This window comes from Pelophylax lessonae (genome assembly GCF_965119305.1).
Source record: "Pelophylax lessonae genome assembly, chromosome: 6".
Taxonomy (NCBI): domain Eukaryota; kingdom Metazoa; phylum Chordata; class Amphibia; order Anura; family Ranidae; genus Pelophylax; species Pelophylax lessonae.
Genome location: NC_138773.1, coordinates 307,421,038 through 307,448,581, shown reverse-complemented (window position 1 = coordinate 307,448,581; position 27,544 = coordinate 307,421,038). Strand labels below are relative to the sequence as shown.

Below are 27,544 nucleotides of genomic sequence, written 5' to 3'. Positions count from 1 at the left end.
CAATTATTAAATTTAAATTATTAAATTTCTACCTCACTTGAATTTCATTGCTGAATTTAGGGGCTTTGGGTCACTTATGCACATTATTATATAGTCAGTCAGTACAGACTCTGTGAACCAGGCCTAAAATAGGTCATCAAGCAGTGTCTGGCCTAACTGGTGATAACTGGTCCTGGCGCTCGGCTCCGATCCGATGGCCTGGTCATTAAGGGGGCAAATCCTTGTGGTCAAGAAGTGGTTAAACCTGAAGGAGGTGTTGTTATTTATAAATTACTTTACTATTGCTTTAGGCCTGGTTCACATGTATGCGGGTTGGCGGTTCACATGTATGCCGGTTGGCGGTTCACATGTATGCGGGTTGGCGGCCCACATTTGCACAGGCATAGCAGCCCATTGATTTGAACAGGCTGCTATGCCCTCATTTTCCGCAGAAAAAAGGTGCATGCAGCATTTTTTTTAAATTCGGTGGCCTTGAAATCCATCCTGCTTTTGCACCATGCGACTAACCTGCAGTTCCTGCTCTGGCAAGCTTTCTGCGTTTTTTATATACGTGGGCATGGCATTTAAAAACAGTTTGCGTGTGCAGCAACGGCAGGTAAGTCGCATGGTGCAAAAGAAGGATGGATTTCATGGCCACTGCATTTTTTTAAATTCTGCATGCACCTTTTTTCAGCCGAAAACGCAGGCTTAGCAGCTCAAGCCCATTCACATCAATGGGCTGCTATGCCTGTGCAAATGTGGGCCCCCAACCCGCATACATGTGAACCACCAACCCGCATACATGTGAACCAGGCCTAAAGCAATAGTAAAGTCATTAATAGATAAAAACACCGCTCCTCCTGCAGGTTTAACCACTTCTGGACCACAAGGATTTACCCCCTTAATGACCAGGCCATCGGATCTGAGCGCCAGGACCAGTCATCACCAGGTAGGCCAGACACTGCTTGTTGGCTATATAATAATGAAATGTGGGCTGCTATGCGGGTGTGTGTGTGTGTGTGTATATATATATATATATATATATATATATATATATATATATATATATATATATATATATATATATATACAGTGGGTACGGAAAGTATTCAGACCCCCTTAAATTTTTCACTCTTTGTTATATTGCAGCCATTTGCTAAAATCATTTAAGTTCATTCTTCTTCCTCATGAATGTACACATAGCACCCCATACTGACAGAAAAACACAGAATTGTTGACATTGTTGCAGATTTATTAAAAAAGAAAAACTGAAATATCACATGGTCCTAAGTATTCAGACCCTTTGCTCAGTATTTAGTAGAAGCCCCCTTTTGATCTAATACAGCCAGGAGTCTTTTTGGGAAAGATGCAACAAGTCTTTCACACCTGGATTTGGGGATCCTCTGCCATTCCTCCTTGCAGATCCTCTCCAGTTCTGTCAGGTTGGATGGTAAACGTTGGTGGACAGCCATTTTTAGGTCTCTCCAGAGATGCTCAATTGGGTTTAAGTCAGGGCTCTGGCTGGGCCATTCAAGAACAGTCATGGAGTTGTTGTGAAGCCACTCCTTCGTTATTTTAGCTGTGTGCTTAGGGTCATTGTCTTGTTGGAAGGTAAACCTTCGGCCCAGTCTGAGGTCCAGAGCACTCTGGAGAAGGTTTTTGTCCAGGATATCCCTGTACTTGGCCGCATTCATCTTTCCCTCGATTGCAACCAGTCGTCCTGTCCCTGCAGCTGAAAAACACCCCCACAGCATGATGCTGCCACCACCATGCTTCACTGTTGGGACTGTATTGGACTGGTGATGAGCAGTGCCTGGTTTTCTCCACACATACCGCTTAGAATTAAGGCCAAAAAGTTCTATTTTGGTCTCATCAGACCAGAGAATCTTATTTCTCACCATCTTGGAGTCCTTCAGGTGTTTTTTAGCAAACTCCATGCAGGCTTTCATGTGTCTTACACTGAGGAGAGGCTTCCGTCGGGCCACTCTGCCATAAAGCCCCGACTGGTGGAGGGCTGCAGTGATGGTTGACTTTCTACAACTTTCTCCCATCTCCTGACTGCATCTCTGGAGCTCAGCCACAGTGATCTTTGGGTTCTTCTTTACCTCTCTCACCAAGGCTCTTCTCCCCCGATAGCTCAGTTTGGCCGGACGGCCAGCTCTAGGAAGGGTTCTGGTCGTCCCAAACGTCTTCCATTTGAGGATTATGGAGGCCACTGTGCTCTTAGGAACCTTAAGTGCAGCAGAAATCTTTTTGTAACCTTGGCCAGATCTGTGCCTTGCCACAATTCTGTCTCTGAGCTCTTCAGGCAGTTCCTTTGACCTCATGATTCTCATTTGCTCTGACATGCATTGTGATCTGGAAGGTCTTATATAGACAGGTGTGTGGCTTTCCTAATCAAGTCCAATCAGTATAATCAAACACAGCTGGACTCAAATGAAGGTGTAGAACCATCTCAAGGATGATCAGAAGAAATGGAAAGCACCTGAGTTAAATATAGGAGTGTCACAGCAAAGGGTCTGAATACTTAGGACCATGTGATATTTCAGTTTTTCTTTTTTAATAAATCTGCAACAATGTCAACAATTCTGTGTTTTTCTGTCAGTATGGGGTGCTGTGTGTACATTCATGAGGAAGAAGAATGAACTTAAATGATTTTAGCAAATGGCTGCAATATAACAAAGAGTGAAAAATTTAAGGGGGTCTGAATACTTTCCGTACCCACTGTATATATTATATGCTGCTATGCCTATGTATGTATGTATATCTCTATCTATCTAATATAATTCTATCTATCGAATTCTATCTATCGAATTCTATCTATCTGCAGAAACTTGTTTGTATTAGCAGTGTTTCTGTGTCTGAGCCCTGGAAGAAGCATGTGGGTGTGTGCTGCGAGCTGTGAGTGGGAGCCGTCTGATTGGTTACAGGGAGGAGCTAAGTCTCTCACTCTAGGATCATATTACCAGAGCTGTTTCTATTGAGTGAGTGAACTGTTGAGTGAGTGAATGAGTCATCCAGCTCACTGAAATGTATCAATTCTAAAGTCAGACTTGAGGAGCAGATAAAGACGGTATTTTAAAAATGCCACAATAACAATACCGTGGGTATGCAATACCGCGATATATCGAATTACCGAAAACCGGCACATCTCTAGTTGCGTCATAGACTTCGTCAGCGGGGGAGGAGCCTGCACGTCATCACGTCGAGTGACACCAATTTAGCCACCAGTCAGTCTTTGAGTAGAGTCATAGGTGCTGATGTTTCTAAGGTATTTCACCTCCAATGTAAGTTGGTGCACTGGAGGCACCACAAGTGGCAGAATTCACAAAATTCTATTGTGGTGCCACTGCTACAGTCCACGGGAACAGTTACCCATGTTATGTACTATATGTCTAACAGTTTATGGACACTTGACCATCCCACCTACTGCATGCCCAAAGGTATGAGGACCCCTCTCCAATTAATGATGCAGTTTAGGGGTGTCCAGTGAAGGGTATAGCTAATGCTGCAGGATATAAAGACATTTCAGATGATTGCAACTTTGTGGCAACGGTGTGGGAAAAGCCATATTCTATTCCATCATAACTCTGCGCTTGTACACACAGCTAGCTCCACAAGGACATGGTTTGATGAGTTTGGTGTGGAGGAATGCTAGTGGACTACCCAGATCCTCGACCTCAACCCTACTGAACACCATAGGGATGACATAAAATATGCTAGATTTTCTCATCCAACGTCTCCATTAATGTGAAAAGAAAGGGGTGCTCTAACCTTCCAATTTTGCGACAGCACTTTTTAATTTTCACCATTAAAAATGGTGAAAATAGAAAATAGTGTAGTGCACTCAACAAATGAAAATAAATTCACATCTAAATAATCCAAATTGTTGGTGATTCCCACACAATATGAAAAATCTTTAAATGAAGGTGTAATGAAAAAATGGTGTACAAATAAACATATAAACAGGCATGTTATCCATAACACATATAGGATGAGTAAAGTCCTCAGATCATTCACACTGATCCCAAAACAGCCAAAGAATGGACTTCAATGAATCAGGAGATCTTCAATCCAGTCATTAATGAATCAATATATCCTTATATGTGAAGTAGAGGGGGTAGCCCCTTACCAGGTAACAATGCAATGTGAGCCTTAATCGTGAACAAGCACTTTCCACACGTGAATATAATGAAAGATCGCCAAAGTGTTAGTGCAAACTTCTTACCAGAAGTATGAAGAGGGTAGACATGAACCAATGTTGATATATGGATGCGCCCGGTGAAAGGTGTCCAATGGCGGTTCCAATATGTGGACTTAGGGATTCCTCCACTACACCTTATCCAACTCGCAAATGTGGCTGGTAATAATATTCTCTAGTGTAGCTCCCCCATGGTGGAAAAAAATATAAGGTGCCAATAGTGCATTATCCTTTAAAAACCTTATTAAAAATAAAAACACACTTACATGGCAGAGGAGGAACTAAGCACAAACAATGGTTCCAAGATGCAAAAACGTGGCCGCCTGCAGTGCGGACCCCGTGGCGTAACGGCGTGGCTGCTCCCCCCGAGGCGTTTCTCCTTACCAGGCGTCAGCTGGGACCAGAGCGCGGTGATCTACATGCAGGGTGCTGGACGCATGGAGTTCAATGGGGCTTTTTTTTTTTAACCATATGATTAGAGCCAGAGGCTCTAATAGGCTAAAAAAAAGGGGAGGCTCGGGGCGCAGAGCACTGCTCCCCGAGCCCAACCAGTTGTGTGACAATAGCGAATGACTATTCGCTATTGTTACACGGATACTCCTCCTAGCCAATTAGGAAGCGGGTCCTGAGACCCGTTTCCCGATTGGCCGAAAGGAGAAGCCATGCCATTGGGCATGGAGGAGGAGGGCTCAGTCTGACACCCCGCATCTCCGGGCTACCATGTGACCAGCCGTGTCCAATCAGGGCTGGTCACATTGTAAACAGGAATAGCCATTGATCGGCTTTCCTCAGTTTCCTTCCTGACAGGCACGAGTAAAGGAGCGCCGATCTGCGGGGGGGTCGGCACTGGTAATCAGATCATTGATTACCAGTGCAGACCCTCTGGGGGGGGGGGGGTGCCACTAGAACTACCAGGGATGCCCACCCATGACCCCAGGGATGCCCACTATGGCCACCAGGGATGGGAGATCAGTGCTGCCCACCAGTGTCCTCCCCATCAGTGCTGCCCATCATTGCCATCTATCAGTGCCGCCCACCAGTGCCCATTATTGCCCACCAGTGCCGCCTATTAGTGCCCATCAGTGCCGCCTATCAGTGCCCATCAGTGCCCACCAGTGCCGCCTATTAGTGCCCAGCAGTGCTGCCTATCAGTGCCCACCAATGCTGCATATAAGTGCTACCTATCAGTGCCCATCAGTTCTGCCTATCAGTGCCGCATATCAGTGCCACCCCATCAGTGCCTCCTCATCAGTGCTCATCAGTGCAGGAAAAAACTTATTTATTTACAAAATTGTATAACATAAACCAAAAAACTTTTTTTTTTTTTTTCAAATTTTCGGTCTTTTTTTTTTAAATTTGTTTAGCAAAAAAGAAAAAACCTTGCGGTGATCAAATACCACCAAAAGAAAACTCTATTTGTGGGGGGAAAATCACATAAATTTGGTTTCGGTACAGTGTTGCATGACCGCGCAATTGTCATTCAAAATGCAACAGCGCTAAAAGCTGTAAATTGGCCTGGGCAGGAAGGGGGTGAAAGTGCCCGGTATTGAATTGGTTAATGGGAATGGTTTTGGAATGGGATGTCCAACAAGCTCACTTAGATGTGATGTCCAATGTCCCCAGATGTTTAGCTCATATATAATCGGGGAAAGGACAAAATTGTCATGACTTCCACTTTAACATCTTTTACATCTGAACACTCTAGTGCTGACTAGGGTTGAGCGGACACCTAGATGTCCGTGTTCGACGGGTTCGGCCGAACTTTAAAAAAAAGTCCGGGTCCGTGTCCCGGACTTTTACCGAACTTTTCCCGGACACCGAACCCCATTGAAGTCAATGGGGACCCGAACTTTAAGGCACTAAAATGGCTCTAAAACACCAAAGGAAAGGGCTAGAGTGCTGCAAATGGCAGCAAAACGTAATTAAGAGCATGGCAAGTGCTCTGCAAACAAATGTGGATAGGGAAATAACTTAAAACAACAAAAAAAAACAGAAAAATAAAACAATGTTCTTCTTCATCTCTGAAGGACGAGGCCCATATGGAGTAGGAGGGAGGTTGAGGTGGTGGTGGATGTGGCGGTGACATAGGCGTGCGCACAGGGTGTGCTGGGTGTGCCTGGGCACACCCTAATCACCTAGGGCACATAGCATTGCCAGTGAGGAGATGGGAAAGATCTCCCTGGGACCTGCTCTGCTCTATTTCTCCTTGCCTACAGGTACATGGCCCCGATACATTACTCTCCCTGCTGGCAAACACATGCATGTGTATTTCAACTTTGGGGTGCACACCTTAATGCAATAGGCTGCGCACACCTATGGGCGGTGTAGGTGGAAGCGGCGGTGGAGGAGGACCAGGGCCGGATTAACAGCATCATGGGCTTGGTGCTGAGGATTTTGAAGGGCCTTAGGGCCGTGCCTTGCCATGCACCCAGAGGAGGAAGGGTGCAGCCATGCATGCCTAATTCAACATGGGATGCTGTCTCTGAAGCCCATAAACACATCCATGCATCGCCAACTGTCCCTCCTTGTCCGGCCTTCACGCTGTGTGGGGAGGTTCTGAGGGTGCTGCCTGGGGAAGCGAGCATAGAAGCCAGACTTCTGTGTTTACAAGTGACAGAAGAGCGGTAACAGTGAATATGGCCAACCCGGGGCCTATATAAAAGGTAGGGGCCTGGAGCTGCAGCTCCAATAGACCCTACATTAATCTGGCCCTGAGGAGGAGGACGAGGTAGCCAACACTGCTTCTTTTCACAAATTTTAAATGAGGGTACACCCCAAAAGAGTGAGAAAGAGCAAAAATGGAACAATGGGTGGGTAAGGTCGGTATCCATTGCTATTCTGCATAAGGTACGGAAAAGTCCCGTGGGATCCATGCCTGGTTCATTTTAATGAACGTGAGCTTGTCCACATTGTCTCTGGACAGGCGGCTGCGCTTGTCTGTTATAACGCCCCCAGCCGTGCTAAATACCCGTTCAGATAATACACTGGCTGCAGGGCACGCCAGCACCTCCAAGGCGTAAAGGGCAAGCTCAGGCCATGTGCCCAATTTGGAGACCCAGAAGTTGAAGGGGGCAGACCCGTCATTCACTACATGTAGGCGTGTGCACACATACTGCTCCACCATGTTGGTAAAATGCTGCCTCCTGCTAAGACGTTCCATCTGAGCTGCTGGTGCTGCTGTTTGTTGTGGCGTGCTGACAAAGCTTTTCCACATTTCGGCCATGCTAACCCTGCCTTCTGAGGTGCTGGCGGTGCCCTGGTTGCGTTGGCGACCTCCTCCTCCTCCTCCTCTGCCTTGTGCTTCCACTGTGGCCCCGCTGTCAGATGGGAATGCCAGCAGCATGGCGTCTACCAGCGTGCGCTTGTACTCGCGCATCTTGCGATCGCGCTCCAGTGAGTGAATTAAGGACGGTACGTTGTCCTTGTAACGGGGATCCAGCAGCGTGGCCACCCAGTAATCAGCACAAGTTAGAATGTGGGCAACTCGGCGGTCGTTGTGGAGACACTGCAGCATGTAATCGCTCATGTGTGCCAGGCTGCCCAGAGGCGACGAAAGGCTGTCCTCTGTGGGAGGTGTATGGTCCGTGTCCTCTGTATCCCCCCAGCCACGCACCAGTGATGGCCATGAGCTGGCCTGGGTGCCACCCTGCTGTGAACATGGTTCCATCTCCTCCTCCAGCTCCTCCTCCTCCTCATCCTCCTCATCCTCCAGAACTGTGCCCCTGCTGGACAATTGCGTCCCTGGCGTTTGCGTGTGCAGGAACCCACCCTCGGAGCCCCTTGCGAATGACTGCCCTGAAAGCCTTGGAAATGTTACCTCTTCATCCTCCTCCTCCTCCTCATCCTGTGCCACATCCTCTTCCATCATCGCCCGAATTGTTTTTTCAAGGAGGCATAGAAGTGGGATAGTTAAGCTGAGAACGGCGTCATTGCCACTGGCCATGTTGGTGGAGTACTCAAAACAGCGCAACAAGGCACACAGGTCTTGCATGGAGGCCCAGTTATTGGTGGTGAAGTGGTGCTGTTCCGCAGAGCGACTCACGCGTGCGTGCTGCAGCTGAAACTCCACTATGGCCTGCTGCTGCTCGCACAGTCTTTCCAGCATGTGCAAGGTGGAGTTCCACCTTGTGGGCACGTCACATATGAGGCGGTGAGCGGGAAGGCCGAAGTTACGCTGCAGCGCTGCCAGGCGAGCAGCAGCAGGGTGAGAACGCCGAAAGTGCGCACAAACGGCCCGCACTTTCTGCAGCAGCTCTGACATATCGGGGTAGTTTTTAAGGAACCTCTGCACCACCAAATTCAGCACATGCGCCAGGCAAGGGATGTGCGTCAAACCGGCTAGGCCCAGAGCTGCTATGAGATTTCGCCCGTTATCGCACACCACCAGGCCGGGCTTGAGGCTCGCTGGCAGCAACCACTCATTTGTCTGCTGTTCCATGCTCCTCCACAACTCCTGCGCGGTGTGTGGTTTGTCCCCCAAACAGGCAAGTTGTAAAACTGCCTGCTGTCGTTTACCCCTGGCCGTGCTGAAGTTGGTGGTGAAGGTGTTACGCTGTCCGGATGAGGAGGCGGTAGAGGATGAGGAAGCGGAGTAGGAGGAGTTAGGAACAGGAGGCAAACTGAAGCGCCCTGCAATCCTCGGTGGTGGAAGGACATGCGCCAAATTGCTATCCGCCTCAGGCCCATCCGCCACTGCATTTACCCAGTGTGCCGTTAGGGAGATATAACGCCCCTGACCGTGCTTACTGGTCCACGTATCCGTAGTTAGGTGGACCTTGGCACAGATGGCGTTGCGCAGTGCACACCTGATTTTTTCCCCCACTTGGTTGTGCAGGGAAGGGATGGCTTGCCTGGAAAAGTAGTGGCGGCTGGGCACGACGTACTGTGGGACAGCCACCGACATAAGGTTTTTAAAACTGTGCGTCTCCACCAGACGGAATGACAGCATTTCAAAGGCCAATAATTTTGAAATGCTGGCATTCAGGGCCAGGGATCGCGGGTGGGTAGGGGGGTACTTCCTCTTCCTCTCAAGTGTTTGGGAGATGGAAAGCTGAACGCTTCCACGGGACATTGTGGAGATGGTTGTTGGTGACCCAGGTGGTGGTGTTGCTGACAGATCGTCTGTTTGCGGGGTGGCAGGTGCCGGTATCACTACAGATGTGGCTGGAGCGGCCGAGACTGCAGCAGAAGAGGAAGCAGGATGAGCCAGAGACGTTTCTTGGTTTTGAAGGTGTGTACTCCACTGCAGCTCGTGCTTTGCACTTAGATGCCTGATCATGCAGGTTGTGCTCAGGTTGAGAAGGTTCATGCCTCGCTTCAAGCTCTGATTGCACAGGGTGCAAACCACTCGTGTCCTGTCATCAGCACATTTTCTAAAGAACTTCCACGCTAGAGAACTCCTTTGAGCTGACTTTGGTGCGCTCGTTCCCTTGCTGCGTTGGGCAGTAGCGGGCGTAGTGTCTAGGGCACGGCCGCTCCGCTTCTGCACCCTGCTCCCTCTTCTGCTGTGCTGGTGGCTCTGTGCGACCACCGCCTCTTCCTCCAAACTACTCAGTTCACCTGCATGACGTTCATTCCATGTGGGGTCGAGGACCTCATCGTCCTCCACATCATCTTCCACCCAGTCTTCACCCCTGCCCTCCTTGTCGGTCTCCACAATGCTGAACGCCGCAGCAGTTGGCACCTGCGTTTCGTCATCATCGGAGACGTGCTGCGATGATCCTTGCATGTACTCATCTTGAGGAATAAGTGGTTGGGCATCGCTGCACTCAATCTCTTCCACTTCTGGGGCAGGGCTAGGTGGATGGCCCTGGGAAACCCTGCTGACAGAGTCCTCAAAAAGAATAAGAGACTGCTGTATGGCTTGGGGCTCAGACTGCTGGCCTGATTTGCAAGGGGGTGAGGTGAAAGACGGTTGGACATTGGCTGCAGGTGCCAACTCTGACCTTTCTGCAGTAGACTGGGTGGGAGACAATGTGAAGGAACTGGAGGCACTGTCAGCAGCAAACCAATCTACTATCGCCTCAACTTGTTCTGGCCTCATCACTTCTAGGGGCGTTTGATGCCCTACCAAATACTGATGCAGGTTCTGTCGCCTACTCACACTTGAGGAAGGTGTTTCACTTGTGCGTGTAGCTGGCACAGATCGACCATGTCCTCTCCTTGCAACAGGAGCTCTACCAGCAGCACCACGACCCAGGCCACGGCCCTTATTTGACGGTCTCCTCATATTTCTGTAATTTAAGATCTTGCCCTAGAAAGGTTTTTATTGAATAGCGGAATAGAAAATATGATCCAAAAAAAGTGTATGTATATCACACGTACACAACCACACTAGGCCCCAATTACTATTGTTTGTACCCCTAAAAGGCTAGATGAGGAGTAGGGGGGAGTATGGAACAGGCAGCACCCTCAAACCTTCAGAAGTATGAGATGAACCCCAACAACTTGGAAAGGTGGATCTCTCTCACACGTACCGACACAGACTATCCCGCAATTCAATTGATCCTCAAAGGTTTTTATTGAATAGCGGAATAGGAAATATGATCAAAAAAAGTGTATGTATCTGGCACGTACACAACCACACTAGGCCCCAATTACTATTGTTTGTACCCCTAAAAGGCTAGATGAGGAGTAGGGGGGGTATGGAACAGGCAGCACCCTCAAACCTTCAGAAGTATGAGATGAACCCCAACAACTTGGAAAGGTGGATCTCTCTCACACGTACCGACACAGACTATCCCGCAATTCAATTGATCCCCAAAGGTTTTTATTGAATAGCGGAATAGGAAATATGATCAAAAAAAGTGTATGTATCTCACACGTACAGAAACACACTAGGCCCCAATTACTATTGTTTGTACACCTAAAAGGATGGATGAGGAGGAGGAGGAGTATGGAACAGGCAGCACCCTCAAAGCTTCAGAAGTATGAGATGAACCCCAAAAACTTGGAAAGGTGGATCTCACACGTACCGACACAGACTATTCCGCAATTTAATTGATCCCCAAAGGTTTTTATTGAATAGCGGAATAGGAAATATGATCAAAAAATGTGTATGTATCTCACACGTACAGAAGCACACTAGGCCCCAATTACTATTGTTTGTACACCTAAAAGGATGGATGAGGAGGAGGAGGAGTATGGAACAGGCAGCACCCTCAAAGCTTCAGAAGTATGAGATGAACCCCAAAAACTTGGAAAGGTGGATCTCACACGTACCGACACAGACTATCCCGCAATTTAATTGATCCCCAAAGGTTTTTATTGAATAGCGGAATAGGAAATATGATCAAAAAAAGTGTATGTATCTCGCACGTACACAACCACACTAGGCCCCAATTACTATTGTTTGTACCCCTAAAAGGCTAGATGAGGAGTAGGGGGGGTATGGAACAGGCAGCACCCTCAAACCTTCAGAAGTATGAGATGAACCCCAACAACTTGGAAAGGTGGATCTCTCTCACACGTACCGACACAGACTATCCCGCAATTCAATTGATCCTCAAAGGTTTTTATTGAATAGCGGAATAGGAAATATGATCAAAAAAAGTGTATGTATCTCGCACGTACACAACCACACTAGGCCCCAATTACTATTGTTTGTACCCCTAAAAGGCTAGATGAGGAGTAGGGGGGGTATGGAACAGGCAGCACCCTCAAACCTTCAGAAGTATGAGATGAACCCCAACAACTTGGAAAGGTGGATCTCTCTCACACGTACCGACACAGACTATCCCGCAATTCAATTGATCCTCAAAGGTTTTTATTGAATAGCGGAATAGGAAATATGATCAAAAAAAGTGTATGTATCTCGCACGTACACAACCACACTAGGCCCCAATTACTATTGTTTGTACCCCTAAAAGGCTAGATGAGGAGTAGGGGGAGTATGGAACAGGCAGCACCCTCAAACCTTCAGAAGTATGAGATGAACCCCAACAACTTGGAAAGGTGGATCTCTCTCACACGTACCAACACAGACTATCCCCCAATTTAACTGATCCCCAAAGGTTTTTGATTAAATAGCGGAATAGAAAATATGATCCCAAAAAAGTGTATGTATATCACACGTACACAACCACACTAGGCCCCAATTACTATTGTTTGTACCCCTAAAAGGCTAGGAGTAGGGGGGAGTATGGAACAGGCAGCACCCTCAAACCTTCAGAAGTATGAGATGAACCCCAACAACTTGGAAAGGTGGATCTCTCTCACACGTACCAACACAGACTATCCCCCAATTTAACTGATCCCCAGAGGTTTTTGATTAAATAGCGGAATAGAAAATATGATCCCAAAAAAGTGTATGTATATCACACGTACACAACCACACTAGGCCCCAATTACTATTGTTTGTACCCCTAAAAGGCTAGGAGTAGGGGGAGTATGGAACAGGCAGCACCCTCAAACCTTCAGAAGTATGAGATGAACCCCAACAACTTGGAAAGGTGGATCTCTCTCACACGTACCAACACAGACTATCCCCCAATTTAACTGATCCCCAAAGGTTTTTGATTAAATAGCGGAATAGAAAATATGATCCCAAAAAAGTGTATGTATATCACACGTACACAACCACACTAGGCCCCAATTACTATTGTTTGTACCCCTAAAAGGCTAGGAGTAGGGGGAGTATGGAACAGGCAGCACCCTCAAACCTTCAGAAGTATGAGATGAACCCCAACAACTTGGAAAGGTGGATCTCTCTCACACGTACCAACACAGACTATCCCCCAATTTAACTGATCCCCAGAGGTTTTTGATTAAATAGCGGAATAGAAAATATGATCCCAAAAAAGTGTATGTATATCACACGTACACAACCACACTAGGCCCCAATTACTATTGTTTGTACCCCTAAAAGGCTAGGAGTAGGGGGGAGTATGGAACAGGCAGCACCCTCAAACCTTCAGAAGTATGAGATGAACCCCAACAACTTGGAAAGGTGGATCTCTCTCACACGTACCAACACAGACTATCCCCCAATTTAACTGATCCCCAGAGGTTTTTGATTAAATAGCGGAATAGAAAATATGATCCCAAAAAAGTGTATGTATATCACACGTACACAACCACACTAGGCCCCAATTACTATTGTTTGTACCCCTAAAAGGCTAGGAGTAGGGGGAGTATGGAACAGGCAGCACCCTCAAACCTTCAGAAGTATGAGATGAACCCCAACAACTTGGAAAGGTGGATCTCTCTCACACGTACCAACACAGACTATCCCCCAATTTAACTGATCCCCAGAGGTTTTTGATTAAATAGCGGAATAGAAAATATGATCCCAAAAAAGTGTATGTATATCACACGTACACAACCACACTAGGCCCCAATTACTATTGTTTGTACCCCTAAAAGGCTAGGAGTAGGGGGAGTATGGAACAGGCAGCACCCTCAAACCTTCAGAAGTATGAGATGAACCCCAACAACTTGGAAAGGTGGATCTCTCTCACACGTACCAACACAGACTATCCCCCAATTTAACTGATCCCCAGAGGTTTTTGATTAAATAGCGGAATAGAAAATATGATCCCAAAAAAGTGTATGTATATCACACGTACACAACCACACTAGGCCCCAATTACTATTGTTTGTACCCCTAAAAGGCTAGGAGTAGGGGGAGTATGGAACAGGCAGCACCCTCAAACCTTCAGAAGTATGAGATGAACCCCAACAACTTGGAAAGGTGGATCTCTCTCACACGTACCAACACAGACTATCCCCCAATTTAACTGATCCCCAGAGGTTTTTGATTAAATAGCGGAATAGAAAATATGATCCCAAAAAAGTGTATGTATATCACACGTACACAACCACACTAGGCCCCAATTACTATTGTTTGTACCCCTAAAAGGCTAGGAGTAGGGGGAGTATGGAACAGGCAGCACCCTCAAACCTTCAGAAGTATGAGATGAACCCCAACAACTTGGAAAGGTGGATCTCTCTCACACGTACCAACACAGACTATCCCCCAATTTAACTGATCCCCAGAGGTTTTTGATTAAATAGCGGAATAGAAAATATGATCCCAAAAAAGTGTATGTATATCACACGTACACAACCACACTAGGCCCCAATTACTATTGTTTGTACCCCTAAAAGGCTAGGAGTAGGGGGAGTATGGAACAGGCAGCACCCTCAAACCTTCAGAAGTATGAGATGAACCCCAACAACTTGGAAAGGTGGATCTCTCTCACACGTACCAACACAGACTATCCCCCAATTTAACTGATCCCCAGAGGTTTTTGATTAAATAGCGGAATAGAAAATATGATCCCAAAAAAGTGTATGTATATCACACGTACACAACCACACTAGGCCCCAATTACTATTGTTTGTACCCCTAAAAGGCTAGGAGTAGGGGGAGTATGGAACAGGCAGCACCCTCAAACCTTCAGAAGTATGAGATGAACCCCAACAACTTGGAAAGGTGGATCTCTCTCACACGTACCAACACAGACTATCCCCCAATTTAACTGATCCCCAAAGGTTTTTGATTAAATAGCGGAATAGAAAATATGATCCCAAAAAAGTGTATGTATATCACACGTACACAACCACACTAGGCCCCAATTACTATTGTTTGTACCCCTAAAAGGCTAGGAGTAGGGGGAGTATGGAACAGGCAGCACCCTCAAACCTTCAGAAGTATGAGATGAACCCCAACAACTTGGAAAGGTGGATCTCTCTCACACGTACCAACACAGACTATCCCCCAATTTAACTGATCCCCAGAGGTTTTTGATTAAATAGCGGAATAGAAAATATGATCCCAAAAAAGTGTATGTATATCACACGTACACAACCACACTAGGCCCCAATTACTATTGTTTGTACCCCTAAAAGGCTAGGAGTAGGGGGAGTATGGAACAGGCAGCACCCTCAAACCTTCAGAAGTATGAGATGAACCCCAACAACTTGGAAAGGTGGATCTCTCTCACACGTACCAACACAGACTATCCCCCAATTTAACTGATCCCCAGAGGTTTTTGATTAAATAGCGGAATAGAAAATATGATCCCAAAAAAGTGTATGTATATCACACGTACACAACCACACTAGGCCCCAATTACTATTGTTTGTACCCCTAAAAGGCTAGGAGTAGGGGGAGTATGGAACAGGCAGCACCCTCAAACCTTCAGAAGTATGAGATGAACCCCAACAACTTGGAAAGGTGGATCTCTCTCACACGTACCAACACAGACTATCCCCCAATTTAACTGATCCCCAGAGGTTTTTGATTAAATAGCGGAATAGAAAATATGATCCCAAAAAAGTGTATGTATATCACACGTACACAACCACACTAGGCCCCAATTACTATTGTTTGTACCCCTAAAAGGCTAGGAGTAGGGGGGAGTATGGAACAGGCAGCACCCTCAAACCTTCAGAAGTATGAGATGAACCCCAACAACTTGGAAAGGTGGATCTCTCTCACACGTACCAACACAGACTATCCCCCAATTTAACTGATCCCCAAAGGTTTTTGATTAAATAGCGGAATAGAAAATATGATCCCAAAAAAGTGTATGTATATCACACGTACACAACCACACTAGGCCCCAATTACTATTGTTTGTACCCCTAAAAGGCTAGGAGTAGGGGGAGTATGGAACAGGCAGCACCCTCAAACCTTCAGAAGTATGAGATGAACCCCAACAACTTGGAAAGGTGGATCTCTCTCACACGTACCAACACAGACTATCCCCCAATTTAACTGATCCCCAGAGGTTTTTGATTAAATAGCGGAATAGAAAATATGATCCCAAAAAAGTGTATGTATATCACACGTACACAACCACACTAGGCCCCAATTACTATTGTTTGTACCCCTAAAAGGCTAGGAGTAGGGGGAGTATGGAACAGGCAGCACCCTCAAACCTTCAGAAGTATGAGATGAACCCCAACAACTTGGAAAGGTGGATCTCTCTCACACGTACCAACACAGACTATCCCCCAATTTAACTGATCCCCAGAGGTTTTTGATTAAATAGCGGAATAGAAAATATGATCCCAAAAAAGTGTATGTATATCACACGTACACAACCACACTAGGCCCCAATTACTATTGTTTGTACCCCTAAAAGGCTAGGAGTAGGGGGAGTATGGAACAGGCAGCACCCTCAAACCTTCAGAAGTATGAGATGAACCCCAACAACTTGGAAAGGTGGATCTCTCTCACACGTACCAACACAGACTATCCCCCAATTTAACTGATCCCCAGAGGTTTTTGATTAAATAGCGGAATAGAAAATATGATCCCAAAAAAGTGTATGTATATCACACGTACACAACCACACTAGGCCCCAATTACTATTGTTTGTACCCCTAAAAGGCTAGGAGTAGGGGGGAGTATGGAACAGGCAGCACCCTCAAACCTTCAGAAGTATGAGATGAACCCCAACAACTTGGAAAGGTGGATCTCTCTCACACGTACCAACACAGACTATCCCCCAATTTAACTGATCCCCAAAGGTTTTTGATTAAATAGCGGAATAGAAAATATGATCCCAAAAAAGTGTATGTATATCACACGTACACAACCACACTAGGCCCCAATTACTATTGTTTGTACCCCTAAAAGGCTAGATGAGGAGTAGGGGGAGTATGGAACAGGCAGCACCCTCAAACCTTCAGTATGAGATTGTGTTCACTGTACCCCACAAAGATTGAGTTCACTGCACCCCACAATGATTGTGTTCACTGCACCCCAAAAAGATTGTGTTCACTGCACCCCAAAAAGATTGTGTTCACTGCACCCCACAAAGGATTTTGTTCACTGCACCCCAAAAAGATTGTGTTCACTGCACCCCAAAAAGGATGTTGTTCACTGCACCCCAAAAAGGATTTTGTTCACTGCACCCCAAAAAGATTGTGTTCACTGCACCCCACAAAGGATTTTGTTCACTGCACCCCACAAAGATTGTGTTCACTGCACACCAAAAAGGATTGTGTTCACTGCACCCCAAAAAGATTTTGTTCACTGCACCCCAAAAAGATTGTGTTCACTGCAGCCCAAAAAGATTGTGTTCACTGCAGCCCAAAAAGATTGTGTTCACTGCAGCCCAAAAAGATTGTGTTCACTGCAGCCCAAAAAGATTGTGTTCACTGCAGCTCACACACAGAAAAATGGATGTGGATCACTGACACCTGCCTATCTCCAATCCCACACCACACAGCAATATCGATTGTAGTTTGTAGAACACAGTTTCCCTAAAATTCAGCAGACTCTGTCCCTAACAGGATTGAGAAGAGATCGTAGATCAGGATTGAGTGCAGATTCACCCCACCCCCCACACAGCAATATCGATTGTAGTTTGTAGAACACAGTTTCCCTAAAATTCAGCAGACTCTGTCCCTAACAGGATTGAGAAGAGATCGTAGATCAGGATTGAGTGCAGATTCACCCCACCCCCCACACAGCAATATCGATTGTAGTTTGTAGAACACAGTTTCCCTAAAATTCAGCAGACTCTGTCCCTAACAGGATTGAGAAGAGATCGTAGATCAGGATTGAGTGCAGATTCACCCCACCCCCCACACAGCAATATCGATTGTAGTTTGTAGAAGACACTGACCCTATATAATTCAGCAGACTCTATCCCTAAAATGCCTACAACTCGCCCTGCCTAAACACTCCGACCTGTCCCTCAATTCTATCCGGACACAAATGGTTTTTTCCTGCCTATCTTTCCCTAATCAGCAGCCAGCACGTTGATGTGTGCTCTGTCCCTGAATCTAAGCAGCATAATGACGCCGCTGCGGCTGCCTCGAACTTATAAAGACTTGGTCACATGCTTCAGACGGCCAATCACAGCTACTGAGACATTTGCAGGCATGGCTGGGATGGCTTAAGGCACACCAGTTAAACGATTGTTGATTGGCTGTTGAAAGCCCGCCATGAAAAGAGCGCCAAAGCATGCAAAACCCGGAAATAAAACGACCGAACACGGATTTTTACCCGAACATACAGTAAAGTGTCCGTGTCCGTGTTCGGGTACAAAAAATCCAATTATTCGGTACGAACACGAATAATACAGTCCGTGTTCGCTCAACACTAGTGCTGACCTATTTTTTTACTTTTATTGTTCTACCATCTCTTCCTCCACAGACATTAAATTGTCACTCTGACCTTTAAATCGATCAAAGACAACTCCTGCAATTAATGCTAGAGTGGAAACGTGTTCTACTGCTGGCAGGGGAAAAAACAATCGCAGCTCTCCACAAAGAGCGGATTTGTTTGGGCTATAATTATTATTATTATTATCATTTTAACGCCTGCCTTTAAGTGGTGAGTGCAAGAACCAGAAGGTCCTGTTCTGCTCAACTTGCCATCCGCGAGTTCACAGCAGTAGGACGTGACGTCGCTTTCTGAGTATGTATTCCATTAATGGAGGTAGATCCCTACACACATAAACTTGTAAGGCTCCTGGATGCATGCTGCAACTTTTTGAATGCTGCAACTGCAAGTTCTATTTGTGGGGAAAAAAGGACATCAATTTTATTTCGGTACAGCGTCGCACAACAGCAAAATTTTCGGTTAAAGTAACGCAGTGCCGAATTGCAAAAAATAGTCTGGTCGTTAAGGGGGCAAATCCTTCGAACCAGAGCTGGTTAAACAGTTTAAGAGTAGGGACTTATGGTGACGGGTTCTCTTTAGGGGTAAAACCTTTTATTTGTGCACAGGTTCATGTTATAGTATTGCTGTGATATTGCTTACAGCCTTTTTTTTTTCTTTTCCTCTCTGCAGGGATCATAGTGGAGGTAATAAAGCTCTGAAGAAACATTACAAGTCATGCCGGGTGTACGGGAGCGCCTGCGACGATATCCCAGAACTGACACAGTACGTGAATCCTGAGGACGGGTGGGATGCAGTGGATTATGCTAATTTTACAAACAGAAATTTTATATAAAAGAATTAGGGTCCTTTCACACGGCCGCTCCGCTGTTTTTGTCCGCTGCCGGACTTTTTTTTTCTTTTTTCACGGAGCGGATGACATTTGTGTCATCCGCTCCGTGTGCCCGCATATCATCCCATCCGTTTGCGGATGATATACGGACATAATGTAAGTCTATGGCACTGCGGATGTCAGCGGATGACACCGCTGACATCCGATTTTCCTTCCTATCCGTTTTTTACACGGAGGAAAACATAGGGTTCTGTTCCATTCGAAAAAACGGAACAGAACTGAAAGGAGGAAAATCGGGTGTCAGCGGATGGTATTCCGCTGACATCCGCAGTGCCATTCACTTACATTATGTCCGCAAATCATCCGCAAACGGATGGGATGATTTGCAGACACACGGAGCGGCCGTGTGAAAGGACACTAACTTAATTTTATATTTATTCCTTTCTGAAGTTTAAATGGTATAGTGGTATCATTATGTATTCCTTCCATTGTATGCTAAAGGGGAACTCCAGATAAATACTGTAAATAAAGTCCAGGAAAAAACTAACGCTAAACCTGTGCTGTGCCACATTCTAAGCCTAATCTATATAACCCTGTAAAGAAAAAATCACTGTACTTACCTATTCTGCAGCCGATCCGATCCGATCCCAGCATCAGCTGTCAGCGATGGCTTCGGTGTGGAGGCGGCTGCAGGAAAGGCATCCGACAACGGAACGCACAGTAATGCTGGCCAGGGGCGTAACTGCAGGGGTTGCAATTGCAACTGGGCCCCATTCTCCAGGGGGCCTGTGTGGGGCTCCCCCTGTACACCTGGATAGGAGGGGGTGGCGGCGGGGGGGTAGCATGTAGAGAAATCACTGCAATTGCAACTGTAGCTGCAGGAGGAAAATGGAGGAGATTGGTTCCTCTGTATGCTGCCCCCCTGCCGTCCCTCCTATCCAGTTCACCTGTGTTCTGCTGTCTCTGGTCCCCTGTGTGCTCCCCTGGTCCCCCCTACTGTGCTCCCTCCCCTCTCCTGCCGGCTGCTGCAGGGGATGTGTCACATTAGAGAACCGGGAAGGGGTCAGTAAATATGTAATTTACCAGCTCCTTCCTTTTCTGAATGGACAGAGTCATAGTCATTGACATTGTAAAATGCTAGCCCCCAACCCCCCCCCCCCCCTCTATCCAGTTTACTTGTGTTCTGCTGTCTCTGGGCCCCTGTGTGCTCCCCTGGTCCCCCCCTACTGTGCTGACCCCCCTCCCCCCCCCCACTGTGATCCCTCCCCTCTTCTGCCGGCTGCTGCAGGGGATGTGTCACAATAGAGAACCAGGAAGGGGTCGGTAAATATGTAATTTACCAGCTCCTTTCTTCTCTGAATGGACAGAGTCATAGTCAGTGACATTGTAGAAAAATAAAATAAAATGATAAAAAATAATACAATTAAAATACCAAAAAACAAAAACTACTCACACCAGTGGGTGAACTTCCAGGATCGCAAAGGTCACACTTGCGACCGGGCCCTGGCATTCCACCACCGAGGGGGGCCTTCAAGATGGCAGGAAGGGGGCCCACTGCAGAGCTTGTGAAAGGGTCCCGCTGCAGGACCGTAATAAAGGGCCCCAGGATTAGTGGGAAGAGCCCCAGGCTTGAAGGGAAGGGCCCCGGTCGGGTCCAGGTGGCCCTTCATGGTTTCTTGCACCAGGGACCTGAAGGTTCTAGTTACGCCTCTGGTGCTGGCCATACACTATCCGAAAAATCGTACGAAAATCTGTCATTTGGTCCGTTCGTTCGCTTAGTTAATGGACACAAATAGAAAATCGGTTTTAACTTTTCACAACTCAAAAATCGAAGGAACAGTTTGGAAAATTCTGCCGAATGAATGATAAATTGAAAGGTTATTGTGTTTCTCGCCCAAACTGTTTGCACCCGGCATATGTGACAAAAATTAAAAAAAACGGGTTAAAGTTGTAGTATGCCGCTTTTTGGCACTTTTACCTACAGGTAAGACTATAATAAGGCTTACCTGTAGGTACAATTAATATCTCCTAAACCGGCACGGTTTAGGAGATATTTGCAGTGCATGCAGCCGCTCACGCGAGCGGCGCATGCGCTCTGAAGGTCCGGGGGGACCTTCAGTTTTACTTGCCGGGAGCTTGCCGGAAAATCACTCCCGCGCGGCTCCGGCCAATCACAGCGCCGGAGCCGCTGAACCCGGAAGAGACGACGAGGGATCATAGCAGCGCCCGCAGCGATGTCCGGGGGTCCGTGTCGGGGCTTCGTTCTAAGGTAAGTAATACATAATGAGCTAGTATGCAATGCATACTAGCTCATTATGCCTTTGTCTTGCAGGTTTTTTTTTTTTTCAATTTTTGGGTTTACAACCGCTTTAATTTCTCGTTGAACGATTTATCGTTCAAAATTCGGTTATTACATGATGGCACGAACGTCTGCTCTCATGGCCGAGTGTTCGTTTTTCGAAAATGAGTTTGAGCGATTTTTCGTATAGTGTATGGCCAGCATAAATCTATGGGTGACGTCACTTCCCAGGCTGTCTGTCCTCTCCTGCACACAGCTTCCGCCTGAAACCGGATTGGCTGCAGAAAAGGTAAGTACAGTGATTTTTGCTTTACAGGGTTAGATAGATTCGGGTTAGAATGTGGCACAGAGCAGGTTTAGCGTTTAGTTGCTCTTTTTTTGTTTTTTTAGCGCATGATCTAAAAATCGCATCGGTTTCTCCTGAAGAGAGAAAGTGGCAACTTGGCCTCAAGTTCAAGCTCAGCCGCCCTCATCGACAACACAGTGCCCTGCCTGCCACAGCTGCACAGCACATTGTGTGCTTCTAGGTGAGTCTAAGGTAGCCATATGTATTTGGTCATAGGTAGCAGCAAAAAAAAAAAGGTATGGATGCCTAGCTTGCTGCTACCTATGACCAAATACATATCATATATCATGGCTACCTTAGACTCACTCACCTATAATGTGCTGCTCTGCTGCTACTCACCTAATGTGCTGTGCGGGTGGCAGGGACCAGGGCGCTGTGGTGGCAGGAAGGATGGCTGGGCACTGTGGTGGCAGGAAGGATGGCAGGGCGCTGTGGTGGCAGGAGGGATGGCAGGGCACTGTGGTGGCAGGAAGGATGGCAGAGTGCTGTGGTGGCAGGAAGGATGGCAGGGCACTGTGGTGGCAGGAAGGATGGCAGGGCACTGTGGTGGCAGGAAGGATGGCAGGGCACTGTGGTGACAGGAAGGATGGCAGGGCACTGTGGTGGCAGGAAGGATGGCAGGGCGCTGTGGTGGCAGGAAGGATGGCAGGGCACTGTGGTGGCAGGAAGGATGGCAGGGCGCTGTGGTGGCAGGAGGGATGGCAGGGCACTGTGGTGGCAGGAAGGATGGCAGGGTGCTGTGGTGGCAGGAAGGATGGCAGGGCACTGTGGTGACAGGAAGGATGGCAGGGCACTGTGGTGGCAGGAAGGATGGCAGGGCACTGTGGTGACAGGAAGGATGGCAGGGCACTGTGGTGGCAGGAAGGATGGCAGGGCGCTGTGGTGGCAGGAAGGATGGCGGGGCGCTGTGGTGGCAGGAAGGATGACGGGGCACTGTGGTGGCAGGAAGGATGGCAGGACGCTGTGGTGGCAAGAAGGATGACAGGGCACTGTGGTGGCAGGAAGGATGGCAGGGCACTGTGGTGGCAGGAAGGATGGCAGGGCACTGTGGTGGCAGGAAGGATGGCAGGGTGCGGTGGTGGCAGGAAGGATGGCAGGGCGCTGTGGTGGCAGGAAGGATGACAGGGCACTGTGGTGACAGGAAGGATGGCAGGGCACTGTGGTGGCAGGAAGGATGGCAGGGTGCGGTGGTGGCAGGAAGGATGGCAGGGCGCTGTGGTGGCAGGAAGGATGACAGGGCACTGTGGTGGCAGGAAGGATGACCGGGCGCTGTGGTGGCACTGGCAGGCCAGGCAGGTGCTGCGGTGGCAGGCAGCCAGGGCACTGTGGGGTGACAAGCGGCCAGGCTTTACTTTCTCTCGGCAGGACACCTGTTCTTCTAAACCGCGCAGGGCACTGCTGGAGGGGGTGGGGGATGGCGCACTGGAGCCAGCCCCAACACTGTTTAGGCACAGAGGAATAAGTTCCTCCTCCGGTGTGAATGCTGGGCGGCGGGCCGGGCATATGACGTCACTGGTTGCTAGACGCCAGGCGGTAGGCAATCTAGCAACCAGTGATACAGGAAGGAAGGAAGCACAGCAGAGGCAGAGTGGTCAGCAGTTCAGCCGGCATCAATGTGAGATTTACTTCTATCTGCAGAGCGGCGCCCCCCCCTTTTCAACAGTGGACCGGCCCTGCGTACCGGTAGGCTAAAATCACATTCTGGGCGCTGGGAGAGGTGGCGTTACGCGCAAGAGCTTTTTTCGGAAGTGGCGATACTGAGTACCAGTGCGTACCGGCCCACTTAAAGCACTGGTCTGGGTGGTCTATGTGTGTGTTGGGGGTGTAATTTGAGCAGATTTGGAACGATCTTCAGAATGAAGAAATAACTTTGCGCGCTTTAATTACTTTTTTTTATTCTTCTCTCCAGTTCGCTATCTGACCGTGATCAGCTTACCGTTGGGCGCCTGCAGTTTCAGGCCTACTTCACGCCTGGTCACACGGTCGGTCACATGATCTACGTGCTGGATGGCAAGTCTGGGGACGGACCGGACTGCCTGTTTTCAGGGGACCTCCTCTTCCTCGCCGGCTGCGGTAAGTCAGAGAAGGCGCAATTTGGTGTCCTTAGTAAATAAAGGGCACCCCAAAAATTCAAAGGCGTTCCAAAAAATATATAAAGTGCAAATAAAGGATAGAATAGGGTGAGAACCATGAAAAAAAAAAATTGTATGATATATTGTTCTTTGACACTCATGGTTGCTGTTTGAAATCCGTACAACCTACCTGGCAACACCCCCCCCCGCCCCCGCCCCCGCCCACCCGAATTTATCAAGACAATATTTTTACTAAAAATACACTAAAATCATTATTAGCGGACACAAACCTAACAAAGATGGGAAACCTGAGTTTTGGATGGTGTTCTTCCTGGAAGCCAGTTCTAAACTGGGGAGTCCCCACACGGTTTCCGGTATGCTTCTACCAAGGGATAAGCTTCGGTAAAATTTATTTCTGTTTTTTATTCCTTTTTATTTTCATAGCAAATTGCCAATTGTGTGTCTTTTTGTATTTTTTGTAACTTTTGCTTTGTATCTATTTCTTATGCACTGCCCACTTTCGGGATATTAAATTATAAAATAAAAATAAAAAACGAAGAATCTGTTTGAATTAGTCCTTTTTAATTTTTTTTACTTTGTTTTAAAAAAAAAATATTTATATATTTTTTTTAAATGTTAAAAATGTTTACAATTATTTTATTTTACTTTTTTTTTTTATTATTTATTATGTTTAATTTTTTTTTCCAACGTATTTTTTTCACAGGACAGGGAAGCCTGCAGCGCTGCGGGAGGGGGGGGGGGGCACAGTGAAAGGGGTGCACAAGGGGAGGGGGAGGGGGAATCAGCAGCAGGCAGAACAGGGAGGGGGATCGGTGTCAGAGAAGCAATTACAGGAATGATGCCCTCTGTCTGTGTCTCTCCCTGCAGCAGCTGAAAGCTCGCAGAAGGGGGAGAAACTGCCTTTTAGCTGCTGCAGAGAGCCTCACAGGGCTTCCATCTGTAATTGCCCCCCTGCCCGACCGCACCGATTCCCCCCTGTGTGCCCAGGCCCCCAACAGGAGGACTGGTGCCCCCCCCTATCAGCGGCCCTCAGGGCCGTCTTTATTCTTGATTGGACCCTGGGCAAAAATTTTCTTGGGCCCTCTTGAATCCACTTATCAACTATTTGGGGGCTCAAGGGGCAGCTGCTTTGGGCCCCACAACAATGACTAGACCGGGGGCAGCTGCCCCTTTTGCCCTGTGTTAAAGACAGCCCTGGCGGCCCTGTACACACTACTACACTGATCATCTTCGGTCATTGTTCCATTAAAAGCTATTGAACTGCTGGAATCTGAAAATGTTTGGTAGCTACGGAGCAACGCGGACAGTTTTTGTTTCAGGCTCTTGGATTAGCAAAACCTAATAAAAAAAAATCGAATATATCTTTAAGAGATGGCGGCCTGCTGTCTGTGAATCACCTGCGATCCGCGCTGTCAGGAAATGTTAGAAATAACGATTTTTTTACCCCTCATTAGAGATAACGCTGATTGCATAAACACCGCCATCCCTCCATGATCTGGCTCTCATTTCCTCTGCACAGTAACTTGGACAGGCTCCAGTCTTCTGCTTTATTCTGCTGCCTCTAGGAGGACCGTCCTGGGCAGCCAGTGGCAGAATCCATCTCATTACCACGGACTGATGTGAATTCTGCTGCGATGGCTTGTAAAAGAGCTGGGAGGAATAATTAAGAATAATTCAAGGGTAACTCCGCTTTCATGGGGAAAAAAAAAAAGAAAAGAAAAAATAATAAAAAAATAATAAAAAAAAAATAAGAAAATTAAAAAAAAAATAATATAGTGTAAACAATTGCAACACAAATCATATTATAATTAAAGATTAAAACTCACCTTTGCTTTTCAATCTGCAGCCTCTGTAATTTTCTGTGAAATGCAGTATGGCAACCTGGAAGGTGTTCTCTACACAGAATGTATACTGACCACACCCCCAGAAACATCATTTCCTGCTTGTGTGATTGGCTCACTGATTTTCCCAGAAGTCTGCACTAAGAAGTCAGATTTCTGGCATCCCCTGCAACAAAAATGTCATTTTTGGTTAGAAACTCCCAATAGGAAATAAAATCTAAAGGGATGCAGGCCCTGCCACTTTCCTCATTAGAGCCCTACAGGTGCAGCAGCTGATTGAGAGTTAATAAACCACTCCCATTAGACTCACTTTGAACATGGACAACCACACAGGGATTTCTTTAGAATAACAAAAGGTAGGAATCTGCAACAAAGGTTGGTAAAATCCCTGTAATGTACAGAGATCAACCAGAGGGGAAAGTTTTTTTTTTTTGCTCAACAAAAGTAGAGTTACGCTTTAATGGATCACCAACACCGAGGAATTGATGCTATTGATCAGTGCTCCCCAACCTTTTTATCGCCGCGGACCGGTCAACGTTTGATAATTTTTCTGTGGCCCGCTGGGGGGGGGGGGGGGGCGACGTCAATGCAGAGTGCCTTCAGCGTGCCCCCAATCAATGCACAGTGCCCACAGCATGCCCCCAATCAATGCACAGTGCCCACAGCATGCCCCCAATCAATGCACAGTGCCCACAGCGTGCCCCCAATCAATGCACAGTGCCCACAGCGTGCCCCCAATCAATGCACAGTGCCCACAGCGTGCCCCCAATCAATGCAGAGATGCCAGCATTCCCCCCGCGAGACCTGTGCACTTACCTCACGGCAGCTTCTCTTCAGTCCCCGGGTGTCCTCGAGTCCTCAGTATTTTCATTCGCTATTGTCACACAATGGGCGGGCTCATTGTTCCTCGGGTGGCCCGGTACCGTTTGATCCATGGCCCAGGGGTTGGGGAACACTGCGATGATCTCCTTCTGAAAAGCAGTGGCAGCTGGTGCTCAGTAATTCGAGGGGGTGGGAGGGGGTGGCAACAACCACAACCCTCTTTCTGATTGGCTGGGAGGAGAATCAGTGTGAAAATAGCGAAAATTTATTTAGCTATTGCCATACAACTGGGTGGGCTCAGGGTGCCGTGCTGAATAAAACCAATCATATTGGCACCTCTCTCTGCATCTCTACACTGTGAGTGCAGGGCGCCATGCTCAGGGGGGTGGGGCCATGACTACCTACAGTTTCCTCCACTGTCCTGGTTGAGTGACACTGAGTGGAAGACCGAGGTCATCTTGTGGCGAAAAAGAGGTACTGCATATGCAACTTTGGTTACCGAATTCAAGTGGGAACAACCCAGCAACTGACAGCTTCCTGTTGTCCCATACAAGAGACTCCCATGCCCTATAAAGGTGCTTTATGTTTATTATTTATTTATTTTTTAATTGTATCTCTAGCTAAATTTGTAAAAAAGAAAAATATTGGGAGGACTGTAAGGGTTAGAACCTCTGCCAGGCTGTCACTGCAGTATGTGCCATTACTAGTAATATTTACCCCTCTATTTGTCCTAGTGGCTATTATAACAGGGACAGCAGAAAGCGATGGGAAATCCAAAGTTTTATGGGGTGACTAAAAGAGGAATAAAGGGGAAATCTTCAATCAGGGGACACAAGCTTAGATGATGTATGTTGTCACTGGGACAAAAAATGCTTGTCTCATTTCCTGGCTGGAGAACATCTGACATTCGCTGCATCATGAGTGCTCAACCTGTGGTCCTCCAGCTGTTGGGGAACTACAAGTCCTATCATTGTCGTTGCTTTTGGGAGTCATACTTGTAACTCTCAGCCTTGCAATGCCTCATGGGACTTGTAGTTCCACAACAGCA

The 27,544-nt window shown here is 47.3% G+C and overlaps 1 protein-coding gene across 1 annotated transcript in view; it reads left to right on the top strand.

Moving 5' to 3' along the window:
• The window catches only part of PNKD (PNKD metallo-beta-lactamase domain containing), a 219,116-nt gene that overhangs the window by 158,271 nt on the left and 33,301 nt on the right, over nt 1–27,544 (top strand). Inside the window, exons 5-6 of the mRNA XM_082260110.1 lie at nt 18,936–19,028; nt 23,650–23,813. Coding sequence (XP_082116236.1) covers nt 18,936–19,028; nt 23,650–23,813 — 257 coding nt within the window. The remainder of the gene's footprint in view (nt 1–18,935; nt 19,029–23,649; nt 23,814–27,544) is intronic.